This window comes from Coregonus lavaretus, assembly GCF_964263955.1.
Source record: "Coregonus lavaretus genome assembly, chromosome: 8".
NCBI classification, from domain to species: domain Eukaryota; kingdom Metazoa; phylum Chordata; class Actinopteri; order Salmoniformes; family Salmonidae; genus Coregonus; species Coregonus lavaretus.
The window spans coordinates 45,539,382-45,566,353 of NC_139995.1; the positions used below are offsets into that span (position 1 = coordinate 45,539,382).

Sequence of the window (26,972 nt, forward strand, 5' to 3'; positions counted from 1 at the left end):
CTTTCCTTCCCAACAAGGAAAGTAAATAAATAGACGGGAAGTGACGCAAGTACATGCCCTCGATTTAACGGAAGTGAGGGAGAGGCTGAGGCTAGATTTTTCAGCGTGAGAGAGCTGTTTGTGTTTTGAAGGCATTCGTCGTCAAAGGAAGTTGGCACATCCTTGATTTCATTCGATTGATCGACATCAAGCTGAAATTACTCTGGGTATGGTGATAGTGAATGCGCTTTCAAGCATGTAACAAATCAAATTGAAACGTGACAGCACGTATTGACAGCAAGTATGGCGTTTTGTAGCTAGCTATCTGATATTCTGAAGGGCCTTAGCTACAACTAGCATATCACAGCCTCAGACACGCTGGAATGTTCTGCCATAAGCTCAATAAATACTTAAAGCTGTTTCAGATATGACATGCTGCTTTTTAACAGGAAAGTTATAAAAGTGAGTAGTCGGCTAGCTAGCTACGGATGATGACAGGACGTCGTTGGTGTTAGCAGCTAGCTAAGCTACATTGGTTTGGGAAACTAACGCCAGCCTCAAATCCTACCTTGCTAGTTTTTTTTTTAATAAACTGGGTGGTTCGAGTGCTGATTGGCTGACTGCCGTGGTATATTTAAGCAATAAGACCCGAGGAGGTGTGGTATATGGCCAATATACCATGGCTAAGGGCTGTTCTTATGCATGACTCAAAGCAGAATGCCTAGACACAGCCCTTAGCCGTGGTATATTGGCCATATATCACAAACCCCCGAGGAGCCTTATTGCTATTATAAAATGGTTATCGACGTAATTAGAGCTGTAAAACTAAATGTTTTGTCACACCCGTGGTATACGGTCTGATATACCATGGCTTTCAGCCAATCAGAATTCAGGGCTCAAACCACCCAGTTTATAGTTAATTGATAATGCCCGAGAAGTCGGTGTTTGGAGGATATTTTGGCACGGGTGTCGTTAGGGCCAAGACGAAGTCGAGGGCCGGCAAACCGTTCCAATATATCCTCCAAATACCAGCTTCGAGGGCATTATAACCTTTATACAACAGGTTACCAACATATTCAAATAATGATAGACATATTTTCATAATTGTTTTTATTTTGATTTGTTTATTCATACTTCCACAAGATATAGTCCCGACACAAATCTAGGGTTGCTACCCAAGCCGGCTGGTCGTTTGTTCTATCGGTTCGGTTGCTAGAGACGCGTCCCAGTCCTTCAGTCTTTTTGTTCTGTATCTATGGATGCGTTCGTTCTAAATGTTCCATTGCCATACTGGCTGTCAACGTTCTTGCTTGCTAGCTAGCCAACTATGGCTAACTTACAGTCACGTCAAACAGTGCAGCCAGAATAACAACAGTAATTGCAATTGTTTAAGCTGTTTTTAGTGACATTTATTTGGATACATCCATAACAATGAGCTAATGAGGTGCGATTTCGCCTGGCATAGAAAATGTGCTCTCACGTCAGGACACTGTTGTTCATAGTAGCTAACCAACAACATAGCTAACACAATCACTTCAAACTGATGCTGGAAAGACTGCAAAATAGCTGCACTTCGTTTTAGCTTTTTTCTATTGACATTTCTTTGTATATATCCATAAAAATGATGCCAGCTGATTCATGATTTTGACTGGCTGAGAAACGCTGCCTGCCTGTGTCTCGTCCCGAATCCTGACATGTTCATTACTATGGGACAGCTGGAGATCGAATTTGAATATTGAAACAATGTTGCAGATGTCGGAGAGACAGACAGCAAGGTTTATACAAATCTCTGCTCTTTTGTATAATGTGAGATAATGTCTAGATGCTTTTTATAGTGGAGATCAAGTTTATGAATTGCCTAGCTGGGTTGGTGAGACAGTGGATTGCGCAGTCAGATGGAACAGAGTAAATAGGCATTTTAACATCATAGATTTAGCTGGTGGTCATTTGTGGAATAGACACCGGCTGGAAAGCGGTTTTAACCAATGACTATTCAGGATTAGAACCACCTGTTGTATAACAGACCGTATACCACGGGTATGACGTTTATTTTTACTGTTCTAATTATGTTGGTAACCAGTTTATAATAACAATAAGGCACCTTGGGTGTCTGGTATATGGCCAATAAACCACGGCTAAGGGCTGTATCCAGGCACTCAGTGTTACGGCGTGATTCAGAACAGCCCTTAGCCGTGGTATATTGGCCATATACCACACCCCCTCTGGCCTTATTGCTTAAGTATAGAATACTAGATTAAAGACTGCTAACCCATGCTAAATAGTCACAGATAGCTAGCTAAGTAGTTAGAAAAATAATATCAACATAGCTAAGATTGCAGGTAATTTGATCTCTAGCAAAATCAGCAGCTTCCAGGGAAACATTTGTCACCATTCATCAATATCTAGCTTCTAGTAACTTCCTTTCTCTGTAATTCCTTTAGATTCTAGCTAGCTACGGTCTTCTACTTGATAAACAACGTCCCTGTTGCGAGAATTGTCAACACCTTCATCGAGCACCAACTAGCTAAATCTCTCCTGGGTGCAGTCCGGCCAAGAAAATAATGTCCTACAGTTGAAGATGGGAGGTAGTGGCTCCAAAACCAAAGGTTATTGGCCTTTTGCTGGTTCAGGCAGTGTTGATGGTGATCCAACCAAAGAGGGAGTCGATGAACAGTCGCTGGCGAGGCTCCGAAGTTTCCGAAATGCGACGCCCTTCGTGTTTACCAGACGGAGGTAAATATAGCATCACAAGTAGCTACAGTGCATTCTGAAAGTATTCAGACCTTGACTTTTTCCACATTGTTACGTTAGACTTATTCTAAAATTGCTAAAATTGTTTTTTCCCCCTCATCAATCTACACACAATACCCCATAATGACAAAGCAAAAACTGGTTTTTAGAAATTGTAGCAAATTTATTTTTAAAAAACCTGGAAATATCACATTTACATAAGTATTCAGACCCTTTACTCAGTACTTTGTTGAAGCACCTTTGCAGCGATTACAGCCTCGCGTGTTCTTGGGTATGACACTACAAGCTTGGCACACCTGTATCTGGAGCTCTGTCAGAGTGACCATCGGGTTCTTGGTCACCTCCCTGACCAAGGCCCTTCTCCCCCGATTGCTCAGTTTGGCCGGGCGGCCAGCTCTAGGAAAAGTATTGATGGTTCCAAACCTCTTCCATTTAAGAATGAAGGAGGCCACTGTGTTCTTGGGGACCTTCAAAGATGCAGACATTTTTTGGTACCCTTCCCCATATCTGTGCCTTGACACAATCCTGTCTCAGAGCTCTACGGACAATTCCTTCGACCTCATGGCTTGGTTTTTGCTCTGACATGCACTGTCAACTGTCAATTGACCTTATATAGACAGGTGTGTGCCTTTCCAAATCATGTCCAATCAATTGAATTTACCACAGGTGGACTCCAATCAAGTTGTAGCTCAGTTGGTAGAGCATGGCGCTTGCAACGCCAGGGTTGTGGGTTCGTTTCCCACGGGGGGCCAGTATGAAAATGTATGCACTCATTAACTGTAAGTCGCTCTGGATAAGAGCGTCTGCTAAATGACTAAAATGTAAAAAAAATAAAAAAGATCAATGGAAACAGGATGCACCGGAGCTCAATTTTGAGTCTCATAGCAAAAGGTCTGACTACTTATGTAAATAAGGTATTTCTGTTTTATTTTTAATACATTTGCAAAATCTCAAACAATGTGGAATAAGGGAAGGGGTCTGAATACTTTCCGAATGCACTGTATGTCATCATAACATAATGCACATGCTACTGTCTGCTTCTCAGGATTAAGCAAGGCTTGGATTTCCCAATGCCTTATGCCCCTTTGATCTGAAGCAAATATTGTACACTTACAATATAAAGGGTACACTATTGTGTATCTTTCTAGAAACATCCCCTTACGATGTCAGTAGGCATAATAATCTCCGGGAGTGCACAGATCAACACATGGCACAGAGAGCTTATATTTGACATCCCTTTCTAGCTCTGTGTGGCAGTGCGCAAGGGGAGGGGTTTACCGATGCCACAGCTGTAGAGGGTAGACATTTGTCATGCTCTTATATCTCTGGACCACACCTAGTCTGATTTAATCAGGCTGTAATACACAATTAATTGGTATATACAGCCTAAAACGAATGCTTGCAAAATCGTTTAAATGTTCCTTACAAGACAATGTTGAATGAAATTTGTCCTCTGTAGCTCAGCTGGTAGAGCATGGCGCTTGTAACGCCAGGGTAGTGGGTTCGATCCCCGGGACCACCCATACACACACAAAAAAAATGTATGCACGCATGACTGTAAGTCGCTTTGGATAAAAGCGTCTGCTAAATGGCATTTGTTATTATTATATTAAAATTACATTTAAACTTAGTCTACCGGTTTTCTGTGTGGTTTGACCTTCAGCCTCTAGAAATTTGACAAAATCTACAGGAAAGGATTGTTTACCCGACTGTTTAGAGAGCCAGTAGGTGTATGGTTCTGTTCAGCACCAAAGTAAAGTTTGTTTTATATTGGATATTCGGTTTTCTCTCATCAATAGCTATTGAACCAAGCATGCCATGACAATGAACATTTTATATTCTGAATCGGGAGGATGGAGAACAATTCACGTGTTTTTTTTGTATTTTTTTGCACACATTGGTGTTGATTTGTTCTCCATCCTCCCCTGATTCAGAATATACCATTTTCATTGTCATAGAATGCCTGGTTCAATAGCTATTGATGAGAGAACAGAATATCGAATATATAAATCAAACTTTCCTTGGTACTGAACTGAAACAACCGGCTCTCTAAAAAGTTGGGATAAACAATACTTTCCTGTGGATATTGTCAAACATGTAGAGCAGCTGAAGGACAAACCGCACAGACAATTGGTAAAGTACGTTTAAATTACATTTTATTCAACAGGCATTAGTTCCAGGCTGTATATACCAATTAATTGTGTATTACAGCCTGATTAATCAGACTAGACCACACCCAGCAGTAACCCTTATGTGTTATCTGCCTTCAGCTCCCTGTACTTTGACGAGGATGGAGACCTGGCCCACGAGTTCTACGAGGAGACGGTTGTGACGAAGAATGGCCGCAAGAGGGTCAAACTGAAGAAGATCCAGAAAAACCTCATACCTCAGGTAACAGCCCCCTCTGTCAAACCGTTGGAATACAAAATTCAGGGGTGTATTCACTAGGAAGCAAACAGGACGAAACGGGGAAGTTCCTATCTGAATTTGTCTAATAGAAACTCTTGTTTTTGTTGCAAAATAGTTTGCTATAGTGTGCACTAATGAATACACCCCCCTGATTAAACAGCAATTTGGTATTTTGATGTCATCCTCTAGTCCTCTAGTATACATGATTTAAATTGTCCCGCCCCCAGACCAGTATATCCGATATGGCAATATCCTGATCACATATCTGAATGTTTCGGTAACTAAAGAATAATCATGATGCTTTAGTTTTATTTGTGTTCATCATTCCGTCTCTTTCGGTTCCCCTATAGGGAACCATAAAGCTGGAGCACCCCTGCATCCATGTGGATTTCCCTGTCGTTCTGTGTGAGGTTTGATGAAGCCTGGGGCCACGTTTTGAGACCAGACTCAGACTAGCCACGGTGTCAACTCCGTCCCCCTGTTTTCCTCTCCACCTATACTTTACCCTGAAGCCCTCCACCTACCCTCCTCTAATCCACCATGGTCTCCCCGTGATGATGTTTGGCCGGAACCCTGACCTGTGATGATAGACAGGCTGTCTAAACACATGGTGTTGAGCCCCTGCATGTGGACTCTGTAAAGTGTGGCCCGTGTGCAGTCACGTTACACACAGTAGTAAGTGGCCACTTACGGAGACTGTCGATCTGTGAAACACCTCAGATAAGTTGGATGCTCCCGTTACCCTCAACCTATTCATTATATACAGTGTGTGAGTGTTAGTGGATATGGAATGAAATGTGACAACAGCTTGTCTGCTGGTCTCGCAGCAGCAGTGTGTGCTCTGGTAGGATGATCCATTGTACTTTGTAAGGAGAATGTAGTAGGACAATTTGAGTTGAACCATGAGCTGTTAAGTAGAGTAGTGTCTCAGAATAGGCCGGCAGTCCTATATCTGTAAACCCCGGCCTATAGAGTTAATTTACCATCTATACAGAGCTGCGAGGGGAATGGGTATTAAGGGGTGAGATTTTCCAATACCTGTTCAGTCTTCAGAGCATCCAGAGTAATGATAGGGCTTCACCTATTAGGGCCATATCCTGAGGTCAGAGATATAGGAACATTTAATGCACATTTTACATGTACAAGTAAAAACAAACGCCCCGTCATGGCTTGATATAATTTCCACCATGCATGACGCTGGCTCTGCTTCTGTCATTTCCCCATGGAGTTAGACAATCGGTGGCCAATGTAATCTAAGCTGATCTTAATGTGATGTTTGACTGGCTGTGGTGATCATGGTGTGAAGACCAGGGCTTGTAGTTATGAAGCGTCTGAGTATGCGCTGATCTAGGATCAGTTTTAACCTTTGAGATCATCATAGTGAATCACATTAATGGGGGGATCCTAGATCGGCAATCCTACTGAAGTGCTTTTTTAGTACGGGCCCAGGCCTCAGAGCCACGCATGTACAGTGAAGCAAGAACTCTAGTCCCCCTGGGAAAGTCCTCTGTTCCGTCGCTGCTTTGGCACGATACATTTCACTGTTAATTTATTATAACTGTTACAATGGCATTGTTTTTTAAATTACAACTCAAAATGTATCCAGTCGGCTCTTGGTCCCTTTATTTCTTCTATGCACCATTACACAAACTGATGTCTCCCTCTTTCAACAATAATTTCTGTCCTCTCTTCTCCCAACATCTGCGTTTGTAGATAGTGTTATGGAATAGGTTAGGTAGTTTAGACGGCACACTACAGCTCACTGCCATTCCCCCAGGGGGCAGCAGCAACCTTGTCCAGATGTTGAGCCTGGTTGATAAGCTCATCAGGTGCTGCCAATTAAGGTGGTCATCAGTCAGTGTCCCAGCTTGAGAGCTGTGATGCTGCTGGGTTCGTTTGGTGGCCACGAGGCCTTTCGTTTTGATTTTGAATCTTTAGTTTAGGCATGCCTGTTTTGTCGTTTTTTTTATTAATTTGTTTTCATCACCATCTGAACATAATAATCCGCTTGGGCTCGCCGACCCAAAGGAGGAAAGTCAGAGCTGGACCTAAGGCAAGGTTGCTGTCTCCCTGGGCACATGTGCATCCAACACGGTCCTCAAATGCTGATTTCTCATACAATGAACAAAAATATAAACGCAACATGGAAAGTGTTGGTCCCATGTTTCATGAGCTGAAATAAAAAATCCCAGAAATGTTCCATATGCACAAAAATCTTATTTCTCTCACACATTTGTTTACATCCCTGTAAGTGAGCATTTCTCCTTAGCCAAGATAATCCATCCACCTGACAGGTCTGGCATATAAAGAAGCTGATTCAACAGCATGATCATTACACAGGTGCACCTTGTGCAGGGCCCACCCATGGCTGCACCCCTACCCAGTCATGTGAAATCCATAGATTAGGGCCTAATGAATTTATTTCAATTGACTGATTTCCTTATATGAACTGTAACTCAGTAAAATCTTTGAAATTGTTGCATGTTGTGTTTATATTTTTGTTCAGTATATAAATGCACACATTCACTCAGGTTACATACAATGTAACTAGGCCTAGGAACCCTAGACAAAGCAAGGACAACAATATCCATAGGCTAGTTATTGGTTTCGTAACAGTAGTAGTGCCTGATTCAGCCACGAGGGAGTATTTGTCATTTGATTCTGCAGGATCTTTGCCCTTTAGCCTCCAGTACTAGTGATTGGCTCAAGCGTTTCCCCTAGCGACCCCAATAGAAAGGCGATTCCCCCCGCCCACCCAAAAAAATAATATCTCTGCCCAATACAACACCATTGTACTGACCAACCGATGAGAGCATTGCTCCAAGGGACATTTTCAGACGCTGTACAGATGATTGCATTATCAGCCATTATCAGCCAGTCGTATTGAAGTGGAGGAAGCCTGCCCTATCTAACGGGTGTAACTTCCAGACCTCTCCCTGAAAGTGGAAAAGATCAACATTGGGCCAGATCGTGTTATAATAATAATAATAATATGCCATTTAGCAGACGCTTTTATCCAAAGCGACTTACAGTCATGTGTGCATACATTTTTACGTATGGGTGGTCCCGGGGATCGAACCCACTACCCTGGCGTTACAAGCGCCATGCTCTACCAATTGAGCTACAGAGGACCAGTATTGAATCACCATGTCCACAGACACACACCTCTCTAGCCTGCCTCTTAGGGGGACATTAATTTAATTTCAGAGCCCCCATTGGCTACTCTCCCACACACGGGTCCCCTGTAGTATCTCATTTCCTTCTGAGGACAGACTCTGAGCTCCCTGGAAACAGTAAGATGGGTTTTAATTGGGTAAGGGGTGGGAGTTTCTAATCTTATAATCTATACCATATGGGCCCATCATGTCTGTCTGTGTTATGGACTTTTGTCTGATAAATTGCTTCTTGTATCCTTAGTTAACTCTGAGCTCCATGGAAGAGGTATACACAGTGGTAAAATCTAGACTGTGCTTGAGTTCTGGGCACAGATGACTCCTGCAGTGTCAAGCCATATTATAAAAAACCTTGTACACTGTTAGGAAAGTGATTGGGCTTGTTTGACATTGCAGCCGATGTGATGCATTTTCAGTCAATTGTGACTGACTGATCTGCAAATAATATTGAGTAGTTATTTATGATGCAAGGTTATTTGTAGATCAGTCAGTCAGCAGTCGCCTGCAAGGCTGGCTGCAATATCGAACAAGCCCATTAACTCATTCTTGACAACCAGGGTGGTACAGTGTCTGGGAGGAGAGGATGGAGTTCATCAATCATGTGAGGGTGTGTTTCTACATATTATAAATAACTTCTCAAGTGGTCCTTCCACTCTGTCACTATTCTAGGTTGGAGGGTGTGTGTGTGTGTTGCACATAGCATGCCGTTCTGTTGTAAATTGTGTTTGTCTGATTGCTAGCAGATTACCCACAGAACTTACACTGTGACTTCATTCGACTTCAGAGCAGTGGATAGACGCCACAGAGGCTGCTTCTGCTGCCGTTCTCTACCACTGATCTGAGCATGTGTAGTCTGGGGTGCACTACTTGAAAAGTTGTAATTGTCATCCAATAAATTGTGTCTATGAAAAGTGAATTGTAGATGTTGATTGTAGATAAAATGACTAAAGGCACTACTTAAAACATTATTTCACGACAAGAGGTTAACATTAGATCTTGTTGACAGGCTTGAGAGACATTGTTTTGCATCTCACATTGTGAAACTATTGAAGGCTGTGAAGCTCTGTGTTTACACAAGTGTGAGTCTGTGTGTGCCCTTGACCTTGGTACAGTTGGCAGCTGTAGATTGCACCCAGGGCAATACCACTATGTTGAGCAACAGCATGTGGCATGTCCTTGGCCCTGGTGTCACACTGGCGGGTACTGTGCTGACGTGCGGTCGTCTGTGTCACGCAGTCGTTGCAGCCACAGTCCACCAATGTTCCTGTTGTTTTGGAAGGCATCTTCCTGTCCCCCGTCCTCTATGGGTCTGGACATGCTAAGAGGGGAAATTGAAACCTGGGGAAGATGTCACTGACGTCTACACATGGTGGAGGAAACGACCCCAACTACACTCTTTAAAAAAAAGGGTTCCAAAAGGGTTCTTCAGCTGTCTCCATAGGACAACCATTTTTGGTTCCAGGTAGAACCCTTTTGGGTTCCATGTAGAACCCTCTGTGGAAAAGGTTTTACATGGAACCAAAAAGGGTTCTTCAAAGGGTTCTCCTATGGGGACAGCCGAAGAACCCTTTTAGGTTCTAGATAGCACCTTTTTTTCTAAGAGTGTACTGCACAGGAAACAGCAGAGGGCAACTCTCACCAGGGTTGTTTGAGCGGGTATATTGGTGGGTGTGTTTGTGTTCGTGGGGCTACCTTTCACTCTCATACCTTTTCCCTATTTATTACTCATGAGGAAGGTGGGTCGTTCCACCTCCAAAAAGCACAATAAATAGGTTTTCTACACCCACCATTTCAGATAGTTCTGAAAATGTTTCTGTTAGAAACAGTTAAGATTAGCATTCCTGCAACATTATTTTATTGAGATGGTGGATGTCATGGCTTACTGAAATGACATGGAATGACCCAGGTGTCTTTTATAACCCTGTTCTTTGCCCATCTGAAAGTGTATGTTGAGTGTGTGTGTTTGTCCTGCAAAGAGGTCTGTGTTATTGTCTGCTTAGAGGATAAAAGAATGCTGGGTCATGATCCACTTCACTTTATTACTTTTATACAAGGTTTTGTTCTTGTCTTTTCAGCGTACAAAAAACTCTGCGGTGAGTCGCTGTGTACTGCGTCACAGGAGGGAGATTAAACAACAGTGAACTGTTGTTTCGCTGCACTTTTCCACAAAGATAGAATAAACTAGAATAATATTCCAGAGGTTTGGTGAAGGGCTATGCACAGGTAGGTTGTGTTCTGAACTTCATAATCTTTCTGTGGGGCTTTCAAGAAATCCCAAATTATCTTTGGGTTAAACGAAAAGGGATCATGAGTGTCCTATTTCTTCATGTTGGCTTTTATACAAGCATATTGTTATTATTTCACATAATATATGCCTACTGTGGCAGTCTCAGAGTATTTATGAGGAAACTCAATGTCCATTCCCACTGGAGGACATTTTTCTTTCAGTTCAGGGAAAGAACAAGTATTAATAGAAGAAGATGTCTTTCTAGCATCCCACTTCCGGGAATCATAATTTTTTCTGTCCCTGGCTGTCATATAGCGAGGCACTCCCTTCAGAATGTTTTGCATAGTGCTCCTTTTGTAATTGAAATTTCAAAGAATTTGGCATAATGTTGCAATTAGTGAATTACCATGAAACATGTTTGTGGGTGGGACTGGAGCCAACCAAACTGTAAACAAACGTAAACACTTCAGAAAAGCTAAGGATAGGAAAGCAAACGAAAGCCAAAGACAGACTAGAAGCCATTTTCCAGTATTCCTGGCCATCTCTTATGTCCTAACAGACCTGTGGGGTCAAAGGTGACATTCTCCCTGCAGGACAGTCAGACAGGAGTCTTTGAACTGGCCCTGTCTCGTCTCGAGTTACACTACCGTTCAAAAGTTTGGGGTCACTTAGAAATGTCCTTGTTTTCGAAAGAAAAGCAATTTTTTTGTCCATTAAAATAACATCAAATTGATCAGAAATACAGTATAGACATTGTTAATGTTGTAAATGGCTATTGTGGCTGGAAACGGCTGATTTTTAATGGAATATCTACATAGGCGTACAGAGGCCCATTATCAGCAACCATCAGTCCTGTGTTCCAATGGCACGTTGTGTTTTTATCCAAGTTTATCATTTTAAAAGGCTAATTGATCATTAGAAAACCATTTTGCAATTATGTTAGCACAGCTGAAAACTGTTGTGCTGATTAAAGAAGTAATAAAACTGGCCTTCTTGAGACTAGTTGAGTATCTGAAGCATCAGCAATTGTGGGTTTGATTACAGGCTCAAAATGGCCAGAAACAAATAACTTTCTTCTGAAACTCGTCAGTCTATTCTTGTTCTGAGAAATGAAGGCTATTCCATGTGAGAAATTGCCAAGAAACTGAAGATCTCGTACAACGCTGTGTACTACTCCCTTCACACAACAGCGCAAACTGGCTCTAATGAGAATAGAAAGAGGAGTGGGAGGCCCCGGTGCACAAGAGGACAAATACATTAGAGTGTCTAGTTTGAGAAACAGACACCTCACAGGTTCTCAACTGGCAGCTTCATTAAATAGTACCCGCAAAACACCAGTCTCAACGTCAACAGTGAAGAGGCGACTCCGGGATGCTGACCTTCTAGGCAGAGTTGCAAAGAAAAAGCCATATCTCAGACTGCCCATCTTAATCTTTTTTTTTTATTGGCCAGTCTGAGATATGGCTTTTTCTTTGCAACTCTGCCTAGAAAGTCAGCATCCCGGAGTCGCCTCTTCACTGTTGACGTTGAGACTGGTGTTTTGCGGGTACTATTTAATGAAGCTGCCAGTTTTTATCCATAGAAACAAACTAGAATATGGTGTGATGTCTGATAGCACGAGACTAGTACAAAGGTACTGCTAAACCCTACATATATTTCAGACTGAGTAACCTGTTGAAGATCAGAACTTGATGATCATAGTTAATACTGGGATTATTACCCTATTTTTACCCTTATTCATCTCACTTCAGCACCAACCCCACTAACTGGCACTGATGATTATTCACAAGCCTAGCTTCTTAGTTTAGTGACTGTTATCGGCTTTGATCTATGACCTAGGAACTGTTGCTTATGCCCAGCGTATAAAAGCAGCTTTTGTTTCTGCCTATACAGGGACACATTGAGGACAGGGTCTATCACACAACGAGAAAGTGACTATTATATAAGGCTCAACACAATGCAGCACAAAGTGGCAATGTTCCTACCACAGAGGTCTTTTGTGTCAACAGTCACCCAAAATATCCAATGCAAAGAACAGAATGCACATTCATGATCATTTTAATGTACTTTCCACAGCCTTTAAAGTGCTGATTAGACTGAAAACTATGGGTTGCCGGAGACTTCTCACGCTAGCTCCAAGCGTTATCGTGTATGTGTGTGTATGTGTATGTGACCCCAGGCATACCCTTCCTCCCAGTACAGAGTCAGACTGAACTGTATACCCTGAGCTGGACAATAGCTGGACAATGGGAGACGCTTGAGGTCGTACTGCAGTCAGATGATCAGTGACAAAAACAAAGGAAGCCCCTGGCTTCAACACTAAACCCTACCATGTGCCTTAACACACACACACACACAGGATTTTTGTAGGGTTTGGGCCTTTGGGGATTGTCTTCTAATAATTGGTCTTGTAAAATAAGTAATCTTTATGCCTCAGAATGTATACCTAGTTTAATACCTGATCCAACAACCTGGCAGTTTACCATTAAATGAAGGGATAGGGCAGAATTAACTCTTGTGAGCATGAGAGGGAAGGAAGTACCTTCTGGTTTGTTTGAGCCCTAAGCCTAACTGACCCTAACCTTGGTGAGAGTGGTGAGTTATATTGTATTGAGTTCATGAACCTGGTGTCTATTTGGCATGGTTGCGTGGGCAGGACAGAGGTGGGGTCTGTCAGAGGTTGAAATAAGATGTGAGGCTGGACCTCTGCATTTAACTACTGGCACACTCAAAGGATTGTCAATGCAGGAGGATCCAGGACACTTTAGCCAACACTATAGGGGGGAAAGAAACTGGTCTGTACTACACATCCAGTCCTCTTCGGTGGATTTGAAAGGAAAAGGACTCTAGCCTCTGTTGGGTAAGTGGGAAAAACTTTAGAGACCGATTCATTCAACAACTGATTATCACACATTTGTCTGCATTCCTATTTATTTATTTTACTCCATTTCTTACTATGCATGTATCCATCATCTAAAATTAATGTGCTCTACTCCTGAATCAATTACCCAGGGTTGATTACCAGCTGCATTTCAGACACAGTTTGTCATAGTCTGCTATGACAGGAGGCACATCACATTGATGCCTTTTGTAAAATGTCTAAACATATCACACATAGGCCTCAGTGTGTTAAGTAATTTTAATTTGATAATATTCCAAATTCCTCTAACATTTATTTTCAGCATTTTCATAGCTGTTTAGTGTGTGTGTAGTCTATGCATGGGAGATTATTGTCTAAAAGTTGGGTTTTGTTAGCATGCTATCAGTTAGGGAGTGTAGCGTAAAACAAATCCATCCCTAAACTTCCCCTCTAGAGAGTTTCTTCCCTGGATAGCTGTAGCTACTTTAAACTACAAAACACATTCCCACAACATCTTTGTCATTCTGCCCCGCCCCTCAAAAACACTCAGTCAAATCCTCTCTGGTTTGCTGAATGCTTTGTTCCTGTCTGGATTGGCGGCAGGCCATGGATTTCACAACAGTGGACCCCAGGCCAGACTTCAAAGCACCACACATCTGTGCCTGTAGTTGCCTAGCTGTGTGTGGGTGGCATACTAAGGCACTGATTGCATTGCGCTAAATGCATTCTACTGTGGTCAATCATTCAATCAAATGTATTTATAAAGCCCCTTTTACATCTGCAGTTGTCACAAAGTGGTTATACAGAAACCCAGCCTAAAACCCCAAAGACAATTAAGCAATGAAGAGGTAGAAGCACGGTGGCTTCATTACTACTGTATGTTACCTCCAGGTGTGTGTTAGTTAGTAGCAACTCCTGATTACTGCCTGCTCCACAGGTCTTAGAGAGGAGGAGAGGGCAAGGCTTTAAACCATGGACATTCAGTGGTGACCAGACTACAGACAGATGCACCTGGCACTGATGTAAAGCAGGCAGACCCCGTTTACATGATACGTTACTTTTAGGTAACTCTTTTAGGTTACTCCCGAGTGGCGCAGTGGTCTAAGGCACTGCATCGCAGTGCTACCTGTGCCACTAGAGATCCTGGTTCGAATCCAGGCTCTGCTGTAGCCGGCCGCAACCGGGAGACCAATGGGGCTGCGCACAATTGGCCCAGCGTCGTCCAGGGTAGGGGAGGGAATGGCCGGCAGGGAGGTAGGCGTTTGCAACGCCAGGGTTGTGGGTTCGATTCCCACGGGGGTCCAGTATGAAAAAAAAAAAAAAAAGAATAATGTATGCACTAACTGTAAGTCGCTCTGGATAAGAGCGTCTGCTAAATGACGTAAATGTAGGTATCCCAGGTGACTTAAAATTGTATGGTCTTCTGTGTTCCCTGTACTTAAATTACATCTGCGAACAAGCAAACAGAGTGAGAAAGAGAGCGATAAATTCCTGCTGTCTTATCCTGCGTGGTCAGCAGTCATGAGAGACGCTTTCCCCTTCATAAGTTTGACCCCGCATGGAGTCAGTGGTCGCTCCCAACTTTCACAGGAACAGTAGCTATGTCCTCAGCGGACATCCTGCTTCCTAGCGGGTGAGCTGTGGATTTGTGGATGTAGTTAGACAGCTGTAAGCTTTATTTCAGTTTCCTGAAAGATTTGAAAGATTATGGTCACATAGCTTTTCAATTCCTGAAAAGTATCAGTAAGGACTACATTAAGATGACTGAATTATAACAAACACACAGTCTAAAAGTAATCTACTTCCAATAACGTTCATTTGCTCGTTTAAAGTGAAAATCCACACTCCTATAACACGTAGTATTTATAGACTAACTAGTCTTTCAGCTGTTCAACTCAAGCAGTGCCAGTGATATCCTACCCCTCAGCTAAATTTGAAGACATTTAAAAGGGGTGATCGTAAGCAAACATCAAACCAAAAACGCTACAAATACATTAGTATGTCTTTAACATACAACAATATATATATTGACGTTAATTAGTCCAATGAAATATATGTATTACTCCTTATCACGACGAAGTGGCCTCAACATTGACGTCAATTTCTGAACGTATCCCCCCTTTCCCGTAGAATGGATCGAGCAGTGCCGAACTCTTAGCACATCGCATCGTTTCTCTACTTAGAACTGGGCGCGATGCGTTGTTGGCAAGATGGGATTTTTCACGAAAAATTGATTGATTATAATATGTTATTAGAAAGAAGGTTGGTGGAATATTTCCATCATGAGGGGATATGTATACCAGGATGTCGGCAGAGTCTTCTATTTCGTTTTTTGTTTGAAACCGCTGTCCTGATCTAGTCGTCTGCTACGGTAAGATTCCCTTGGTCAATTAGTGAAACTTGTGTTGCTACAGTAGCAAGTAGTGTAACATTATTGCACAGTTCGCAACTGTATCATTCACTTTTCCGTTCTATTGAGTTTGGCTACAATGTAACGAGGAAATGCAAGGACTGTGAAACTAGCTCGTGATAACTTTGTGCGCGTGTACAACTACAACGCGTGTTCGTACTAGTTTGTGGTGAATTTGGTATGCATATAATGACTTATTTACGAATTAGCGAGTAATGATAATCATTCACATTGTGTTAAACTGGTGAGTATTTTTGAGCGTATTATTAGTTTCGAGGACAGCAGAAACGCCAAAAACAGGGTAAAATGCAGTCATCAGTATCTTTTTGTCTAGAATGACATGGACAGAAATAATATATTATCTCCCCATGCATTGGCAGCCAGTTTTGTGTCTGTCTTTTGTTTGTGTTATTTACTGTAGGCCTAAATGACCTTGCAACAATGTTACTATGAAGAGTAGTACCAAGATACTCTCTTACATTTCATAGATATCCTACAAGCTAGCCATGTCATAATGGTTGGCAATCTCCTACCATATGTGTGCCAATCAGTGTTATAAAAGGACATTAATGCTGATTTGCAGTTGAAAACACACACACTCTTGCTCAAGGCGTATTATTACATAACACAGTTAGAAATAGTTTGTGAGGGCGCCTGGAGACCATGTATATTAAGTAAACATGCCATTTCATTCAGCATATATAGTCTGTACAAAGAAACTGAGGAATTGGAGAAACTAATTTCCTAGGCTGTGATTTTTAAAGACCTACATTGACATTGTGGCTCTCTTCCAGGGCAGAGAAGGTGGCCATGGGGGTAGCGCCTCACTCTCTCCTGGCCCTGATTGGCCAGTTGCTCTGGCTGATACTGCTGCTCCTGGCTCTGCTCACTCCCTGGAATGTCCTCGGAGCTAAAGAGCTGAAGCCCACTAGATGGCCCCTGTTCTCCCAGAAGCCTTTGCTCCTCGCCTGGAATGCCCCGACAGAGGACTGCCGCCCCCGTCACGGTGTGCATTTCCCGCTGGAGCAGTTCCAGATTGTGGCGTCGCCCAACGAGGGCTTTGTCAGACAAAACCTCACCATCTTCTATAAGGACCGGTTAGGGCTGTACCCGTATTACGAGCGTGATGGCACCACGGTGAACGGTGGACTCCCACAGGCCGCCAGCCTCACGCAGCACCACGAGAAGATGCCCGAAGGTGTTCACAAGTACATAAGTGAACCAAACGCCAAAGGCCTCGCCGTCATCGACTGGGAGGAGTGGCGTCCGCTGTGGATCCGCAACTGGGACATCAAGGACGTATACCGGAACCGATCCCGGCAACTGGTGGCCAACAAAAACCCGGCGTGGCCCCTGGAGCGCGTGGGGAAAGTGGCCCAGCAGGAGTTTGAGCTGTCGGCCCAGAAGTTCATGCTGGAGACCTTGCGGCTGGCCAAGAGCCTGCGGCCCAACCAGCTGTGGGGGTTCTACCTGTTTCCAGACTGCTACAACCATGACTATCGGAGCGGCATGGAGAACTACACGGGCCGATGCCCTGACGTGGAGGTGGGCCGCAATGACCAGCTGACCTGGCTGTGGACTGAGAGCACGGCCCTGTTCCCATCTGTCTACATGAGCACGGTGCTGCGCTCCACCACGTTTGGGCGGCAGTTTGTCCGCAACCGGGTGAAGGAGGGGATGCGTCTGGCATCGACGGGCGACGGGCTGGCACGGCCTGTCTTCGTCTATACCCGGCCTACGTATTCCAACGAGCTGACTCCGCTGACTGAGGTGAGAGGGCCCATGTTATAGGCCTGATTCTGTCCCTATGGATATGATTAGCCTACTCATTGTGACCATAACTTGTGCTGTTCAGAGACCTGATATCTCTGTTACACAGTAGCTTTGAAATTCTCAGCTGCCTCTTACCACAACTGTTTTTGGTCGAGAAAGTGTGTGTGAGACTGAATTAATCCTGATGTATTTAGAATCACGTTTCAACATGTTAACCAAGAGTGCAGTCTGAGTGATATACTAGAGTCTGTCAGTCCCCTCTGGTCTTACAAGGCAAGTGTTACTCTAACCAGGGCCTAGAAATATAGGTCTGGTGGTTTCACAGACACAGATGAAGCCTAGTCCTGGACTAAAAAGCGTTCTCAATGGAGATTCTCTATTGACCATGTTATTTAGTTCAGGACTAAGTTTAAAGGGATACTTCGGGATTTTGGCAATAATCAAGAATCAGTTGCTGCTTGAGATACAGTATTTTGTGCACAATGGGTGTGTTCTCTCCCGCTTAGTTATTGGAAAGTTGGCCATGGGTAATGATATTTGGTGTAGAAACCGCAGAGAGACATATTTAGGTTTCAGGGAAAACACAGGCAGCTCTGTGTTGCTGGACATGCGAAGCTCGGTCATGTATGGGTGTGTGTGTGCGCATGCCAATGTTCTGTATTTAGCCTTGACATATTAGCATGGGTTTCTTTAACACTACGATCCAGACAACAAAGCATTCAAATCATTATGGGCCGGTTTCCTGGACACAAATTAAAGGGATACTTCAGCATTTTGGCAATGAGACCCTTTATCTACTTCCCTAGAGTCTGATGAACTCATGGATACCATTTTTATGTCTCTGCGTGCAGTTTGAAAAAGGTTGCTAATTACTCATGCTAGTAGATACCCATAGACTTCCAGTCATTGCGCTAACACTAGTTAGCATTGGCTCACGAAACGACCTCTAACCTTCTTCATACTGGACACAGAGACATACAAATGGTATCCATGAGTTCAACAGACTCTGGGGGAGTAGATAAAGGGTCTCATTGCCAAAATGCTGAAACCGGCCCATAATGATTTGAATGCTTTGTTGTCTGGATCGTAGTGTTAAAGAAACCCATGCTAATATGTCAAGGCTAAATACAGAACATTGGCATGCGCACATACACACCCATACATGACCGAGCTTCGCATGTCCAGCAACACAGGGCTGCCTGTGTTTTCCCTGAAACCTAAATATGTCTCTCTGCGGTTTCTACACCAAATATCATTACCCATGGCCAACTTTCCAATAACTAAGCGGGAGAGAAAACACACATTGTGCATAAAATACTTTATCTCAAGCAGCAACTGATTATTACCCACACCAGAGTCATGAATGAATTGATTAGGCCATAGTAGAGCCATTAACCTAGTCAAAATAATTCCCTTGGCTCCTTACTGTCCAGTTTTGCTCTGATTAGGACAAATGCAGGAAGGCAGACAGACTGTCCCCAAGTTCAAGTGAATTTCCATTGTTTGTGTGTGTGTGCATGCATGCATTGGTGTGTGTGTGTACATGTGGATGTACTGTTTAACCACTCTATTGAAAACCCTGTGGAAAAACTCCATTGCTCATCTGGAGAGTGACGTTTGTTTGCTGGTTTCCATTTCTGTCATCAGCTTTCATTAACTTTCCTGCAGCTGTTTCACCAAGGGATAGAAGAGGGGAGTTAGACTAATTCACCGAGTAGTGAGTCAAGAGACAATTGAGACAGGATAGATGAAATGAGAGGTTGGTTGTGTGCGTGTGCTGAGGGGGTGCGGTTGGAGAGGTTGATACTAATGTGTGTGTGTGTGTGTGTGCAGGGAGGTTGGTTGTGTGTGTGGATGAATGAGGTGCTGTCAGGCAGCCAGGGCATCAGTGTTTACTTTCCCACTGGACCACTCTTCCCTCAGACACACTGGGTGGGAGAGGGAGAGACAGAATGTGTGTGTAAGATTATTCTGAATGAACGAGACATCATGGTTAGCCTATATGTTGTACCATGCTTCATTTCTTACTTTGTGTGTCTGAAGCCTCCATAAGGATGTGTTGGAGAGAAAGGATGTGCGTGGGAGAGTGACACATCTGGTGTCTGTGTCTAAACCAAGGAGTAAAGAGATATCTGTCAGTTCCTCTGACATTCCATTCTGAATCACCATCATCATCTTTTCCATATAATGTGACCTCATCATCTACATGAACTGTAAAGGGTGTGGGTCAGCTCAGCTGGTCAGTGTTAAATAAATGATTAAATGATGTGTGTGTGTTCCTGTTCATAGAGGGCAGGGCAGTGCGTGTGATTCGGATCGATTACATGCAATGTCATTGTAGTCAGCCACTGCAGACTGACTGAACTACAAATCACCTTGAAACATGATGACTACTCATTATGATTTGACGGGTCGTCGCCGACTGCAATGAAGTCGATCTCAAACATGGCCAGTATGTTCATAATGGGCTGCTGACTGCCATACTGAACTTGTTTCTCTCTGTGTGTGTGTGTGTGTGTGTGTGTGTGTGTGAGATTGTGTGTGTGCAGACAGACTTGGTGTCCACCATTGGGGAGAGTGTAGCCCTGGGAGCATCTGGGGTCATCGTCTGGGGAGACCATACCTACGCCAGCAGCAACGTGAGTGTTCTCATCACTCAAGCTATTTAATCATTCATAGATTATGCATAGCCTAGTTTGAGTCCTCTGTCTGGTGTTCCCCTCTGTAACATACATACGGCTGCAGCAATGTGAGTGTTCTCCATGAAGATTCCCTACATGACTCAAACTATGCATAATCTATGAATGTTCGAATTGGGGTGTTTCCTAAATGGCACCATATTCCCTACATAGTGCACTACTTTTGACCAGGGCCCTGTAGAGAATAGGCTGCCATTTGGGACACATCCCCTATTTGATCATTCATAGACTATGCCTAGTTTGTCATCAGTCTGGTGTTCCCCTCTGTAGCTACTATGTAATTACTATTTCCTGTCTATCCACATTAAATGTTAACATGTGTTGGTGTCTCTGTTTGCCCAGTATCACACTTGACCTCCAATTCCCCACTTTGTTTCTCCTTTCCATTCCATTCTGAGTCTGCGCCTCTGTATGTTTGTGTCTCTCTCTCTCCAGGCCAGCTGCTCCAGTCTGAGTGAGTACCTCCGGGGTCCGCTGGGCCGGTACCTACTCAACGTCTCCACAGCAGCAGAACTGTGCAGTCAGAAGTTGTGCGGCTTACATGGCCGCTGCCTCCGCAAACACTCAGACACTGATGCTTACCTGCACCTCAGCCCCCTCACCCACATTATCAGCAGCCAGGGGGGGGGGCTGAAGGTGACGGGGCAACTAGGCCAGGGGGAGCTGGCTGAGTACCGGCAACACTTCCAGTGCCAGTGCTACAGTGGGTACAAGGGCGAGGGCTGTGCCCAGAGAGAGCTAGGGAAGAGTGGTGCTGCCCCTGTCTGGAGAGTCCGGTCTGTACTGACTCTGCTGCTCCCTCTGGGGCTTCTCACTGTGCTCCACTGAGGCTGGGAGGCGCAGGAGCTGACAACGTGCAATATGGGGGAAGCCACAACAACCACACCGTGGTCCTGGTTTTAGTCCTGGCCTCTACTGGGGCTCAGGGGGCTTCCTGGTCAGGGATGGGCACTAGCTGCTCTGTGGGACTGATCCATGGAGGAGAGGACATGGGAGTGCCTGCCTCTCAACAGGATGAAGGATACCCTTCAGTTACCCACACAAGCTAAAGGGACAGCATCTGAAGTGGGGAAAACAATAAGCCTTCTATTTTGACTTTCTGTTTTTAGTGAGTGGGTGCGCTTCAGGTGTGGCAGAAATAAAGGTCTATACTGAAGTGATCTATCCCTCCCTTCACCGAGCTGGAAGACATCTGGAGCTAACAGCCAGAATTAGAACTAAGACCCTCCCCTAACCTAACCCGGACGACGCTGGGCCAATTGTGATACAGCCCGGGATCGAACCCGGGTCTGTAGTGACGCCTCTAGCACTGCGATGCAGTGCCTTAGAACCCTGCGCCACTCGGGAGGCCCGTTCCTCTCTCTTTTTACTGATGTTGAAACTTACTCATGAGGGAATTGAGAATTTTCAACAACAGAGAACCTAACGCATCACACAAGAATGCTACTTTTCTACAAAGAGACTGCTACTGTGAAGCTTCTGTCCAAAGAGACCTGTGCTTTGATAGTCCTACCTCTCGGCTAGACGGCTACACCCTCACCCAGTTCTGATCTGGCCGAACTGCAGATACGGCAAGGAAAAATGTGTTTTTTTTCCCCAGCATCTTTTTGTAATGGTCTCTTTTTCTACGGTCTTATTTTTTTTATGCCTCTAATGTTGCTGTGGAAAATAACTGGAATATTTGGAAAAGACTGCTTCATTTGAATATTCACGAGCTTCAGTAAGGCTTAGCATTGTGGCAAGGAACTCATTTCATCTACATAGCTGTCTGTGTCACACGCGGACTGCTTTTGCAAACTTGAAGCACCTCAGTCACATTAACAAGAAACGACTCGTCTAGGAATATGTAAGAAATGTTTGTAACCCACAACATGTTCTTCGACATTTTGTAAACACACGAGTCATCTGCACAGAAGACGGTATGCCAGTGTGAGGTGCCTGTCCAACGTGTGTTTGGCCTAGCGTGTCTGTGGTCATGTTCCTTATTCTAGTGCCTCTACTATTTCTCTGTGTAGATGTTTTCTGACTGTCTGTGAGGATTGTAAACCAAAGCTGAAAGCACTTTTGCTCATTTTGTCTTTACTCTATTCTTCCTTCTGTTGCCTGAAACCAAATTCCTTAGAAAATGGCTTTGTCCTCTCGTGGGCTTCTTCAGGGGACCACAGTCGGACCTCAGTGTGGGTCTGTCATTTTCACTGCTCTTATTTATGTCCCAAACATGCTTCTCATTTACTCTCTTACATGTTCATTGGATGTAATTGTAATTAGTAGTTTCTTTTTATTACATTAAACTTGAAATATGAGAAGGCTCTCAATGAATTTGTATCTTGGAGTTGTGCTGTTGTCCTGTCGTTATTAACATCATGGTGGGTCAGAGTTCACAATCACATACCACGTGTTGCAAACCATGTAAGACGTTTGACACACATTTTGGAAAAGTTTGTTTTAACTATTCATGATCAGTACAGTGACACAACATTTAGTTCTAGTTGGATTTAATGACATTAGAAAAATAAGGGAAAAGGGGATACCTAGTCAGTTGCACAACTGAACGCATTCAACCGAAATGTGTCTTCCGCATTTAACCCCAACCTTTCTGAATCAGAGAGGTGCGAAGGGCTGCCTTAATCGACGTCATCGCCTCATAGGCGCCCGGGGAGCAGGCTATAACGTGTCTGGTAAGGTTTTCACATGAAGGCCTTCGCACCTTGGTAACTGTTCCTTGTGCTCCTGAGTCACCTACCCCTCTGTCCTGCCAACATTTAACTTTTCCTCATTTTCCCCTCTCCATTTTTGGGGATCTCTTCCATTTATAAAGGGGGTAATCTCATGGTGCCAAAATCAATATTATTGGGCTGGGAGTACAGAGAAAGCCTTGTTTTATAACTAAAACCAGACTTCGAGCTCCCCCGATCTTCCAGTTCCGACCCCCCAGGAGCAAGGGTACTGCTGTTCACTCATTCAACAGCATCCCAATCGTTTGGCACGTGTAATACTATTGATGTGTGTACAATTGGACTATTAAAGGCAATGTGTGGACAAGATGTGAATTCCATAAATCAATAGACTGTGAATGCAAGACTGCTGTTACTGTAGTTGGTAGGTAAATAAAACAATAATGAACAAACATGTTAATAAAGCCCTATAACATCTTAGCCAATTCACAGGACCTTTATAACATTTTTAGATTGATAGGAAAATGTAAATCCCTACTTCTGCCCTTTTTCGGTGAAAGTTGCCTTCTTGTATGTGAGAGTAAACTGTATGGTATGAATTGTTTAGAAAGAGAAGCCGTTTTTAACAAATACGAGTTAGATGTAAGAGAAAAAAACCAAGCCATTGTGAAACGCCAGGTGTGGATGGTGAGGGATGAATACCATCCTCTAATCTTTCCTTATACAAGTCTGGGCCACAATGATGCTCTGTGATCCACTCCATGTGGACACTTTGGAACAAAAAGGATATAGTGTTTTTTTTATTACACCATCTCTTTGTTTTATTGGTCATCGACATCTGTTTCATTGTTCATTTCCAAAATGTTACAAAAGAGGTAAGAATATACTATATGCATGCAAGCTTCCTAATTGCTACAATAACAAAATGTTGAAGGATATTTGGAGATATATGCCTGGTCCTATACACATTCTTCAGTGGTTATTCGATACAGGAAACAAGATAACAACATTTATCGTTTGATTTTATAATTCTCATTGTTAAAATGCATGATACAATTTGACTTTTTTAAACACAATACAACCACAAGTTTGAAAACGTATTTCCATTGTGGTACCCTTGAAAATACATGAAAACAAAATATACACAAGATTATAAAACGGGTAGTTTGGGTCCTGGATGTTGATATGCTGAAAGCCGTGGTGTATATATAAGCAATAAGGCCAGAGGGGGGCTAAGGGCTGTTCATATGTACAGCGCAACGCAGAGTGCCTGGATACAGCCCTTAGCCATGGTAACAGACATTATAAACTGGGTGGTTTGAGCCCTGAATGCTGATTGGCTGACAGCCGTGGTATATCAGACCGTATACCATGGGTATGACAAAACATTTATTTATACTGCTCTAATTACGTTGGTAACCAGTTTATAACAGCAATAAGGCCCGAGGGGGTGTGGTATATGGCCAATATACCACCACTAAGGGCTGTATCCAGGCACTCCGCGTTGCGTCGTGCGTGAGAACAGCCCTTAGCTGTGGTATATTGGCCATATACCACACCCCCTCGGGCCTTATTGCTTAAATATACCACGGGTATGACGCATAATTACTTGTTTACTGTTCTAATTACGTTGGTAACCAGTTTATAATATCATTAAGGCACATCAGGAGTTTGTGGTATATGGCCAATATACCAGGGCTAAGGGCTGTATCCAGGCACGCTGCGTTGCGCCTAAGAACAGCCCTTAGCCGTGGTATATTGGCCATATACCACACCCCGTCGGGCTTTATTGCTTAATTATAACATCTCAAATACATCTCATCAATAGGGAGGAAACAGCAAAAGGAATAAAATAGATGACCAAGTAATGTTCATTGATACAATTATACTTTCTTTTAGCCTGTGCAGTTTTAAAGCATTTTGCCCATAAACCATTTATTTTCCCATCTTAAAACTCCCTAGTGTAGGGATGGATTTTATATGGTTTGGTACACCATTCCATTCTTCTGCACCAGTTTTAAGGAAATAGCTTTTTTCCAGCCATCCCACTGGGCAAAAACTGGTTGAATCAACATAGATTTTTTGTGTGGAAACAATGTGATGACGTTGAATCTACGTGGAAAACGTATCGTATTTTCAAAAAGTAATCAACGCACAGGAATTTCATGGTGAAATGTTTTGTTGATTTCATGTTGAATTCACGTTAGTTGACAAAAATCTAAAATAGATGTTTAACTGATGTCTGCGTCTAGTGGAATACTACTATAGCGCAACTGTCTAATATTGGCAACACTGGCTCTGGTGTGATGGCTATGAGGGTCTATAAAAACATTTAAATAACCAGACAATACAAGATACCAAGCCACAGCTCACTATATACAAAGACACACCAACAAGTTTTACAAAATTAAATTAAATTTCACTTCTAAATCTCTCAGATGATCAAACCCAAAAGGGAGTTATTGAACAGTTCCATATCGGAATGAATCCATAATTTTACTCCTTTGTCCAACACAGTTTAGTAGACGGTGCCTCTTCAGATAGTAAAGTCCTCTATAAGTATTTTTACAAACATAGCAGGTATGATGTTGCTGCTTGGAGTGGCTCTGGATGAGCTTTAGTAGGGCAGATGCTTCAGACCAGCCCAGTTTCCACTTGGAGCTCTCAGAAACATGGCTCTCCTGCTTGGGTGTGTTATCATGGTGGCGGGTGTTGAGGTATTCCAACCACTTGTTTCTGTGATTTCGTTCATGCTTCTTGAGGTTGTCTGCCCTGTGGAATACTTTGTAACACATTGAGCATGAGAAGGGCCTTTCAGTAGAATGTGTGTACTGGTGGCGCTTCAGATGATCCGCCCGGCTGAAGCTTAGGCCACATTCCTCACATTGGAACACCTTGCCAGCCTTAGTGTGAGTGTGATACCTATGTCTCCTGAGAGAGTTACGGTCCTTGAAAGTTGTCCCACAAGCCTTACAAAGATAATTTCTCAACATTGTGTGCATTTTACCGAGGTGGGTGTTTAGGTCCCCCTGTTGCCCAAATGTATCCCCACAACAACGACTAAGGCGAGGTTTCTCGTTGGTGTGCAGGTTCTTGTGCCGTCTCAAATGCCCTCGCCTCTTGAATTTCGCACCGCAATATGAACAAACATGGGGAGTTTCGTCCGAATGGATCATTCTGTGTTTTCCCAGCTTTTTCACTGTATTAAATGTCTTGCCACACTGGTGGCATGTATAACCGTCTGGTCCTGGATGATCAACTTCATGATGCAACATCAGTTCCTTTGGATGTTCAAATTGCTTCTCACACAGTTGGCAGATGTGGTTTCTCACCCGATGAGTCTTTTCATGCTTCCGCAACTCTCCTGGATCCCTGAATCCAATGCCACAATCAAAACAGATAAAGGAACTGCCAGAATGAGAATAGCTGTGGCGCTTTAAGTGATCCTTTCGGCCAAAGCCTTGGCCACATTCTTCACAGTGGTACAGCTTGGAGGCTTTTACATTGCTCTCCCGATGTCTCCTAGAGTCTTTGCGATCCTTTAAACATTTTCCACAAAAATTAAATGAAACATGATATATGAAACATTCCCCACAATCCTTGCAAATAAATTGTCTCGATCCATCTTCCTCTGTCTCTCCTATTTCAGTTGCCTCCTGATTTGTTGACTGATTGTCATCCCTTTGTGTCGGCAAGACTTTCAAGGTGTCTTTAATGATACATGTCCTGGCACTGCCTACTGCTTTTAGGGTCTTGCGGTATTGGTCTGGGTGTACGTCCCTGGCATGATTCTCAAACTCCAGTCCACTGGCGAGCTTTAGGACACAGAGTTGACAATAGAAAATATCCCCCCGTTGGCTCACCCTACCTGCCTCTATGAACGCCTTTACATGCTTACGCAGGTGGAAGCACTTATGCTTTTGGAAAATATCTGCCTTTTCAAAATGGCGGTCACATTCACAGCACGTTAAAGCAAATGTGTTTTTATGCAAGTTATTTTCCCGATGATACATTTT

At 43.4% G+C, this 26,972-nt stretch overlaps 2 protein-coding genes across 3 annotated transcripts; both read left to right on the forward strand.

Moving 5' to 3' along the window:
* The first annotated feature begins 66 nt into the window (after positions 1–66).
* Positions 67–6,740, forward strand: LOC311133209 (tumor suppressor candidate 2-like). Its single transcript, XM_084166693.1, has 4 exons — positions 67–206; positions 2,421–2,712; positions 5,001–5,121; positions 5,490–6,740. Exons 2-4 carry the CDS (start codon positions 2,558–2,560, stop codon positions 5,553–5,555), a joined length of 342 nt encoding a protein of 113 aa, XP_084022819.1. The 5' UTR covers positions 67–206; positions 2,421–2,557; the 3' UTR covers positions 5,556–6,740.
* A 5,351-nt stretch (positions 6,741–12,091) lies between these two features.
* LOC311133307 (hyaluronidase-2-like) lies at positions 12,092–22,613 on the forward strand. 2 transcript variants are annotated; one of them, XM_084166808.1, is made up of 4 exons: positions 12,092–13,399; positions 16,604–17,579; positions 20,132–20,221; positions 20,717–22,613. In XM_084166808.1, exons 2-4 carry the CDS (start codon positions 16,620–16,622, stop codon positions 21,107–21,109), a joined length of 1,443 nt encoding a protein of 480 aa, XP_084022934.1. In that variant the 5' UTR covers positions 12,092–13,399; positions 16,604–16,619; the 3' UTR covers positions 21,110–22,613. The 2 variants fall into 2 exon arrangements, with proteins under 2 accessions (XP_084022934.1, XP_084022935.1); XM_084166809.1 differs by lacking the exon at positions 12,092–13,399 and adding an exon at positions 14,748–15,770.
* Positions 22,614–26,972: the final 4,359 nt, after the last annotated feature.

Bases quoted from the DNA above. Each gene is read 5' to 3' on its own strand.
- LOC311133209 (XM_084166693.1), top strand. From the start codon at position 2,558: ATGGGAGGTAGTGGCTCCAAAACCAAAGGTTATTGGCCTTTTGCTGGT. The intron at 2,713-5,000 runs GTAAATATAGCA...ATCTGCCTTCAG, and splicing joins TTCGTGTTTACCAGACGGAG to CTCCCTGTACTTTGACGAGG. The intron at 5,122-5,489 runs GTAACAGCCCCC...GTTCCCCTATAG, and splicing joins AGAAAAACCTCATACCTCAG to GGAACCATAAAGCTGGAGCA.
- LOC311133307 (XM_084166808.1), top strand. From the start codon at position 16,620: ATGGGGGTAGCGCCTCACTCTCTCCTGGCCCTGATTGGCCAGTTGCTC. The intron at 17,580-20,131 runs GTGAGAGGGCCC...GTGTGTGTGCAG, and splicing joins AGCTGACTCCGCTGACTGAG to ACAGACTTGGTGTCCACCAT. The intron at 20,222-20,716 runs GTGAGTGTTCTC...CTCTCTCTCCAG, and splicing joins ATACCTACGCCAGCAGCAAC to GCCAGCTGCTCCAGTCTGAG.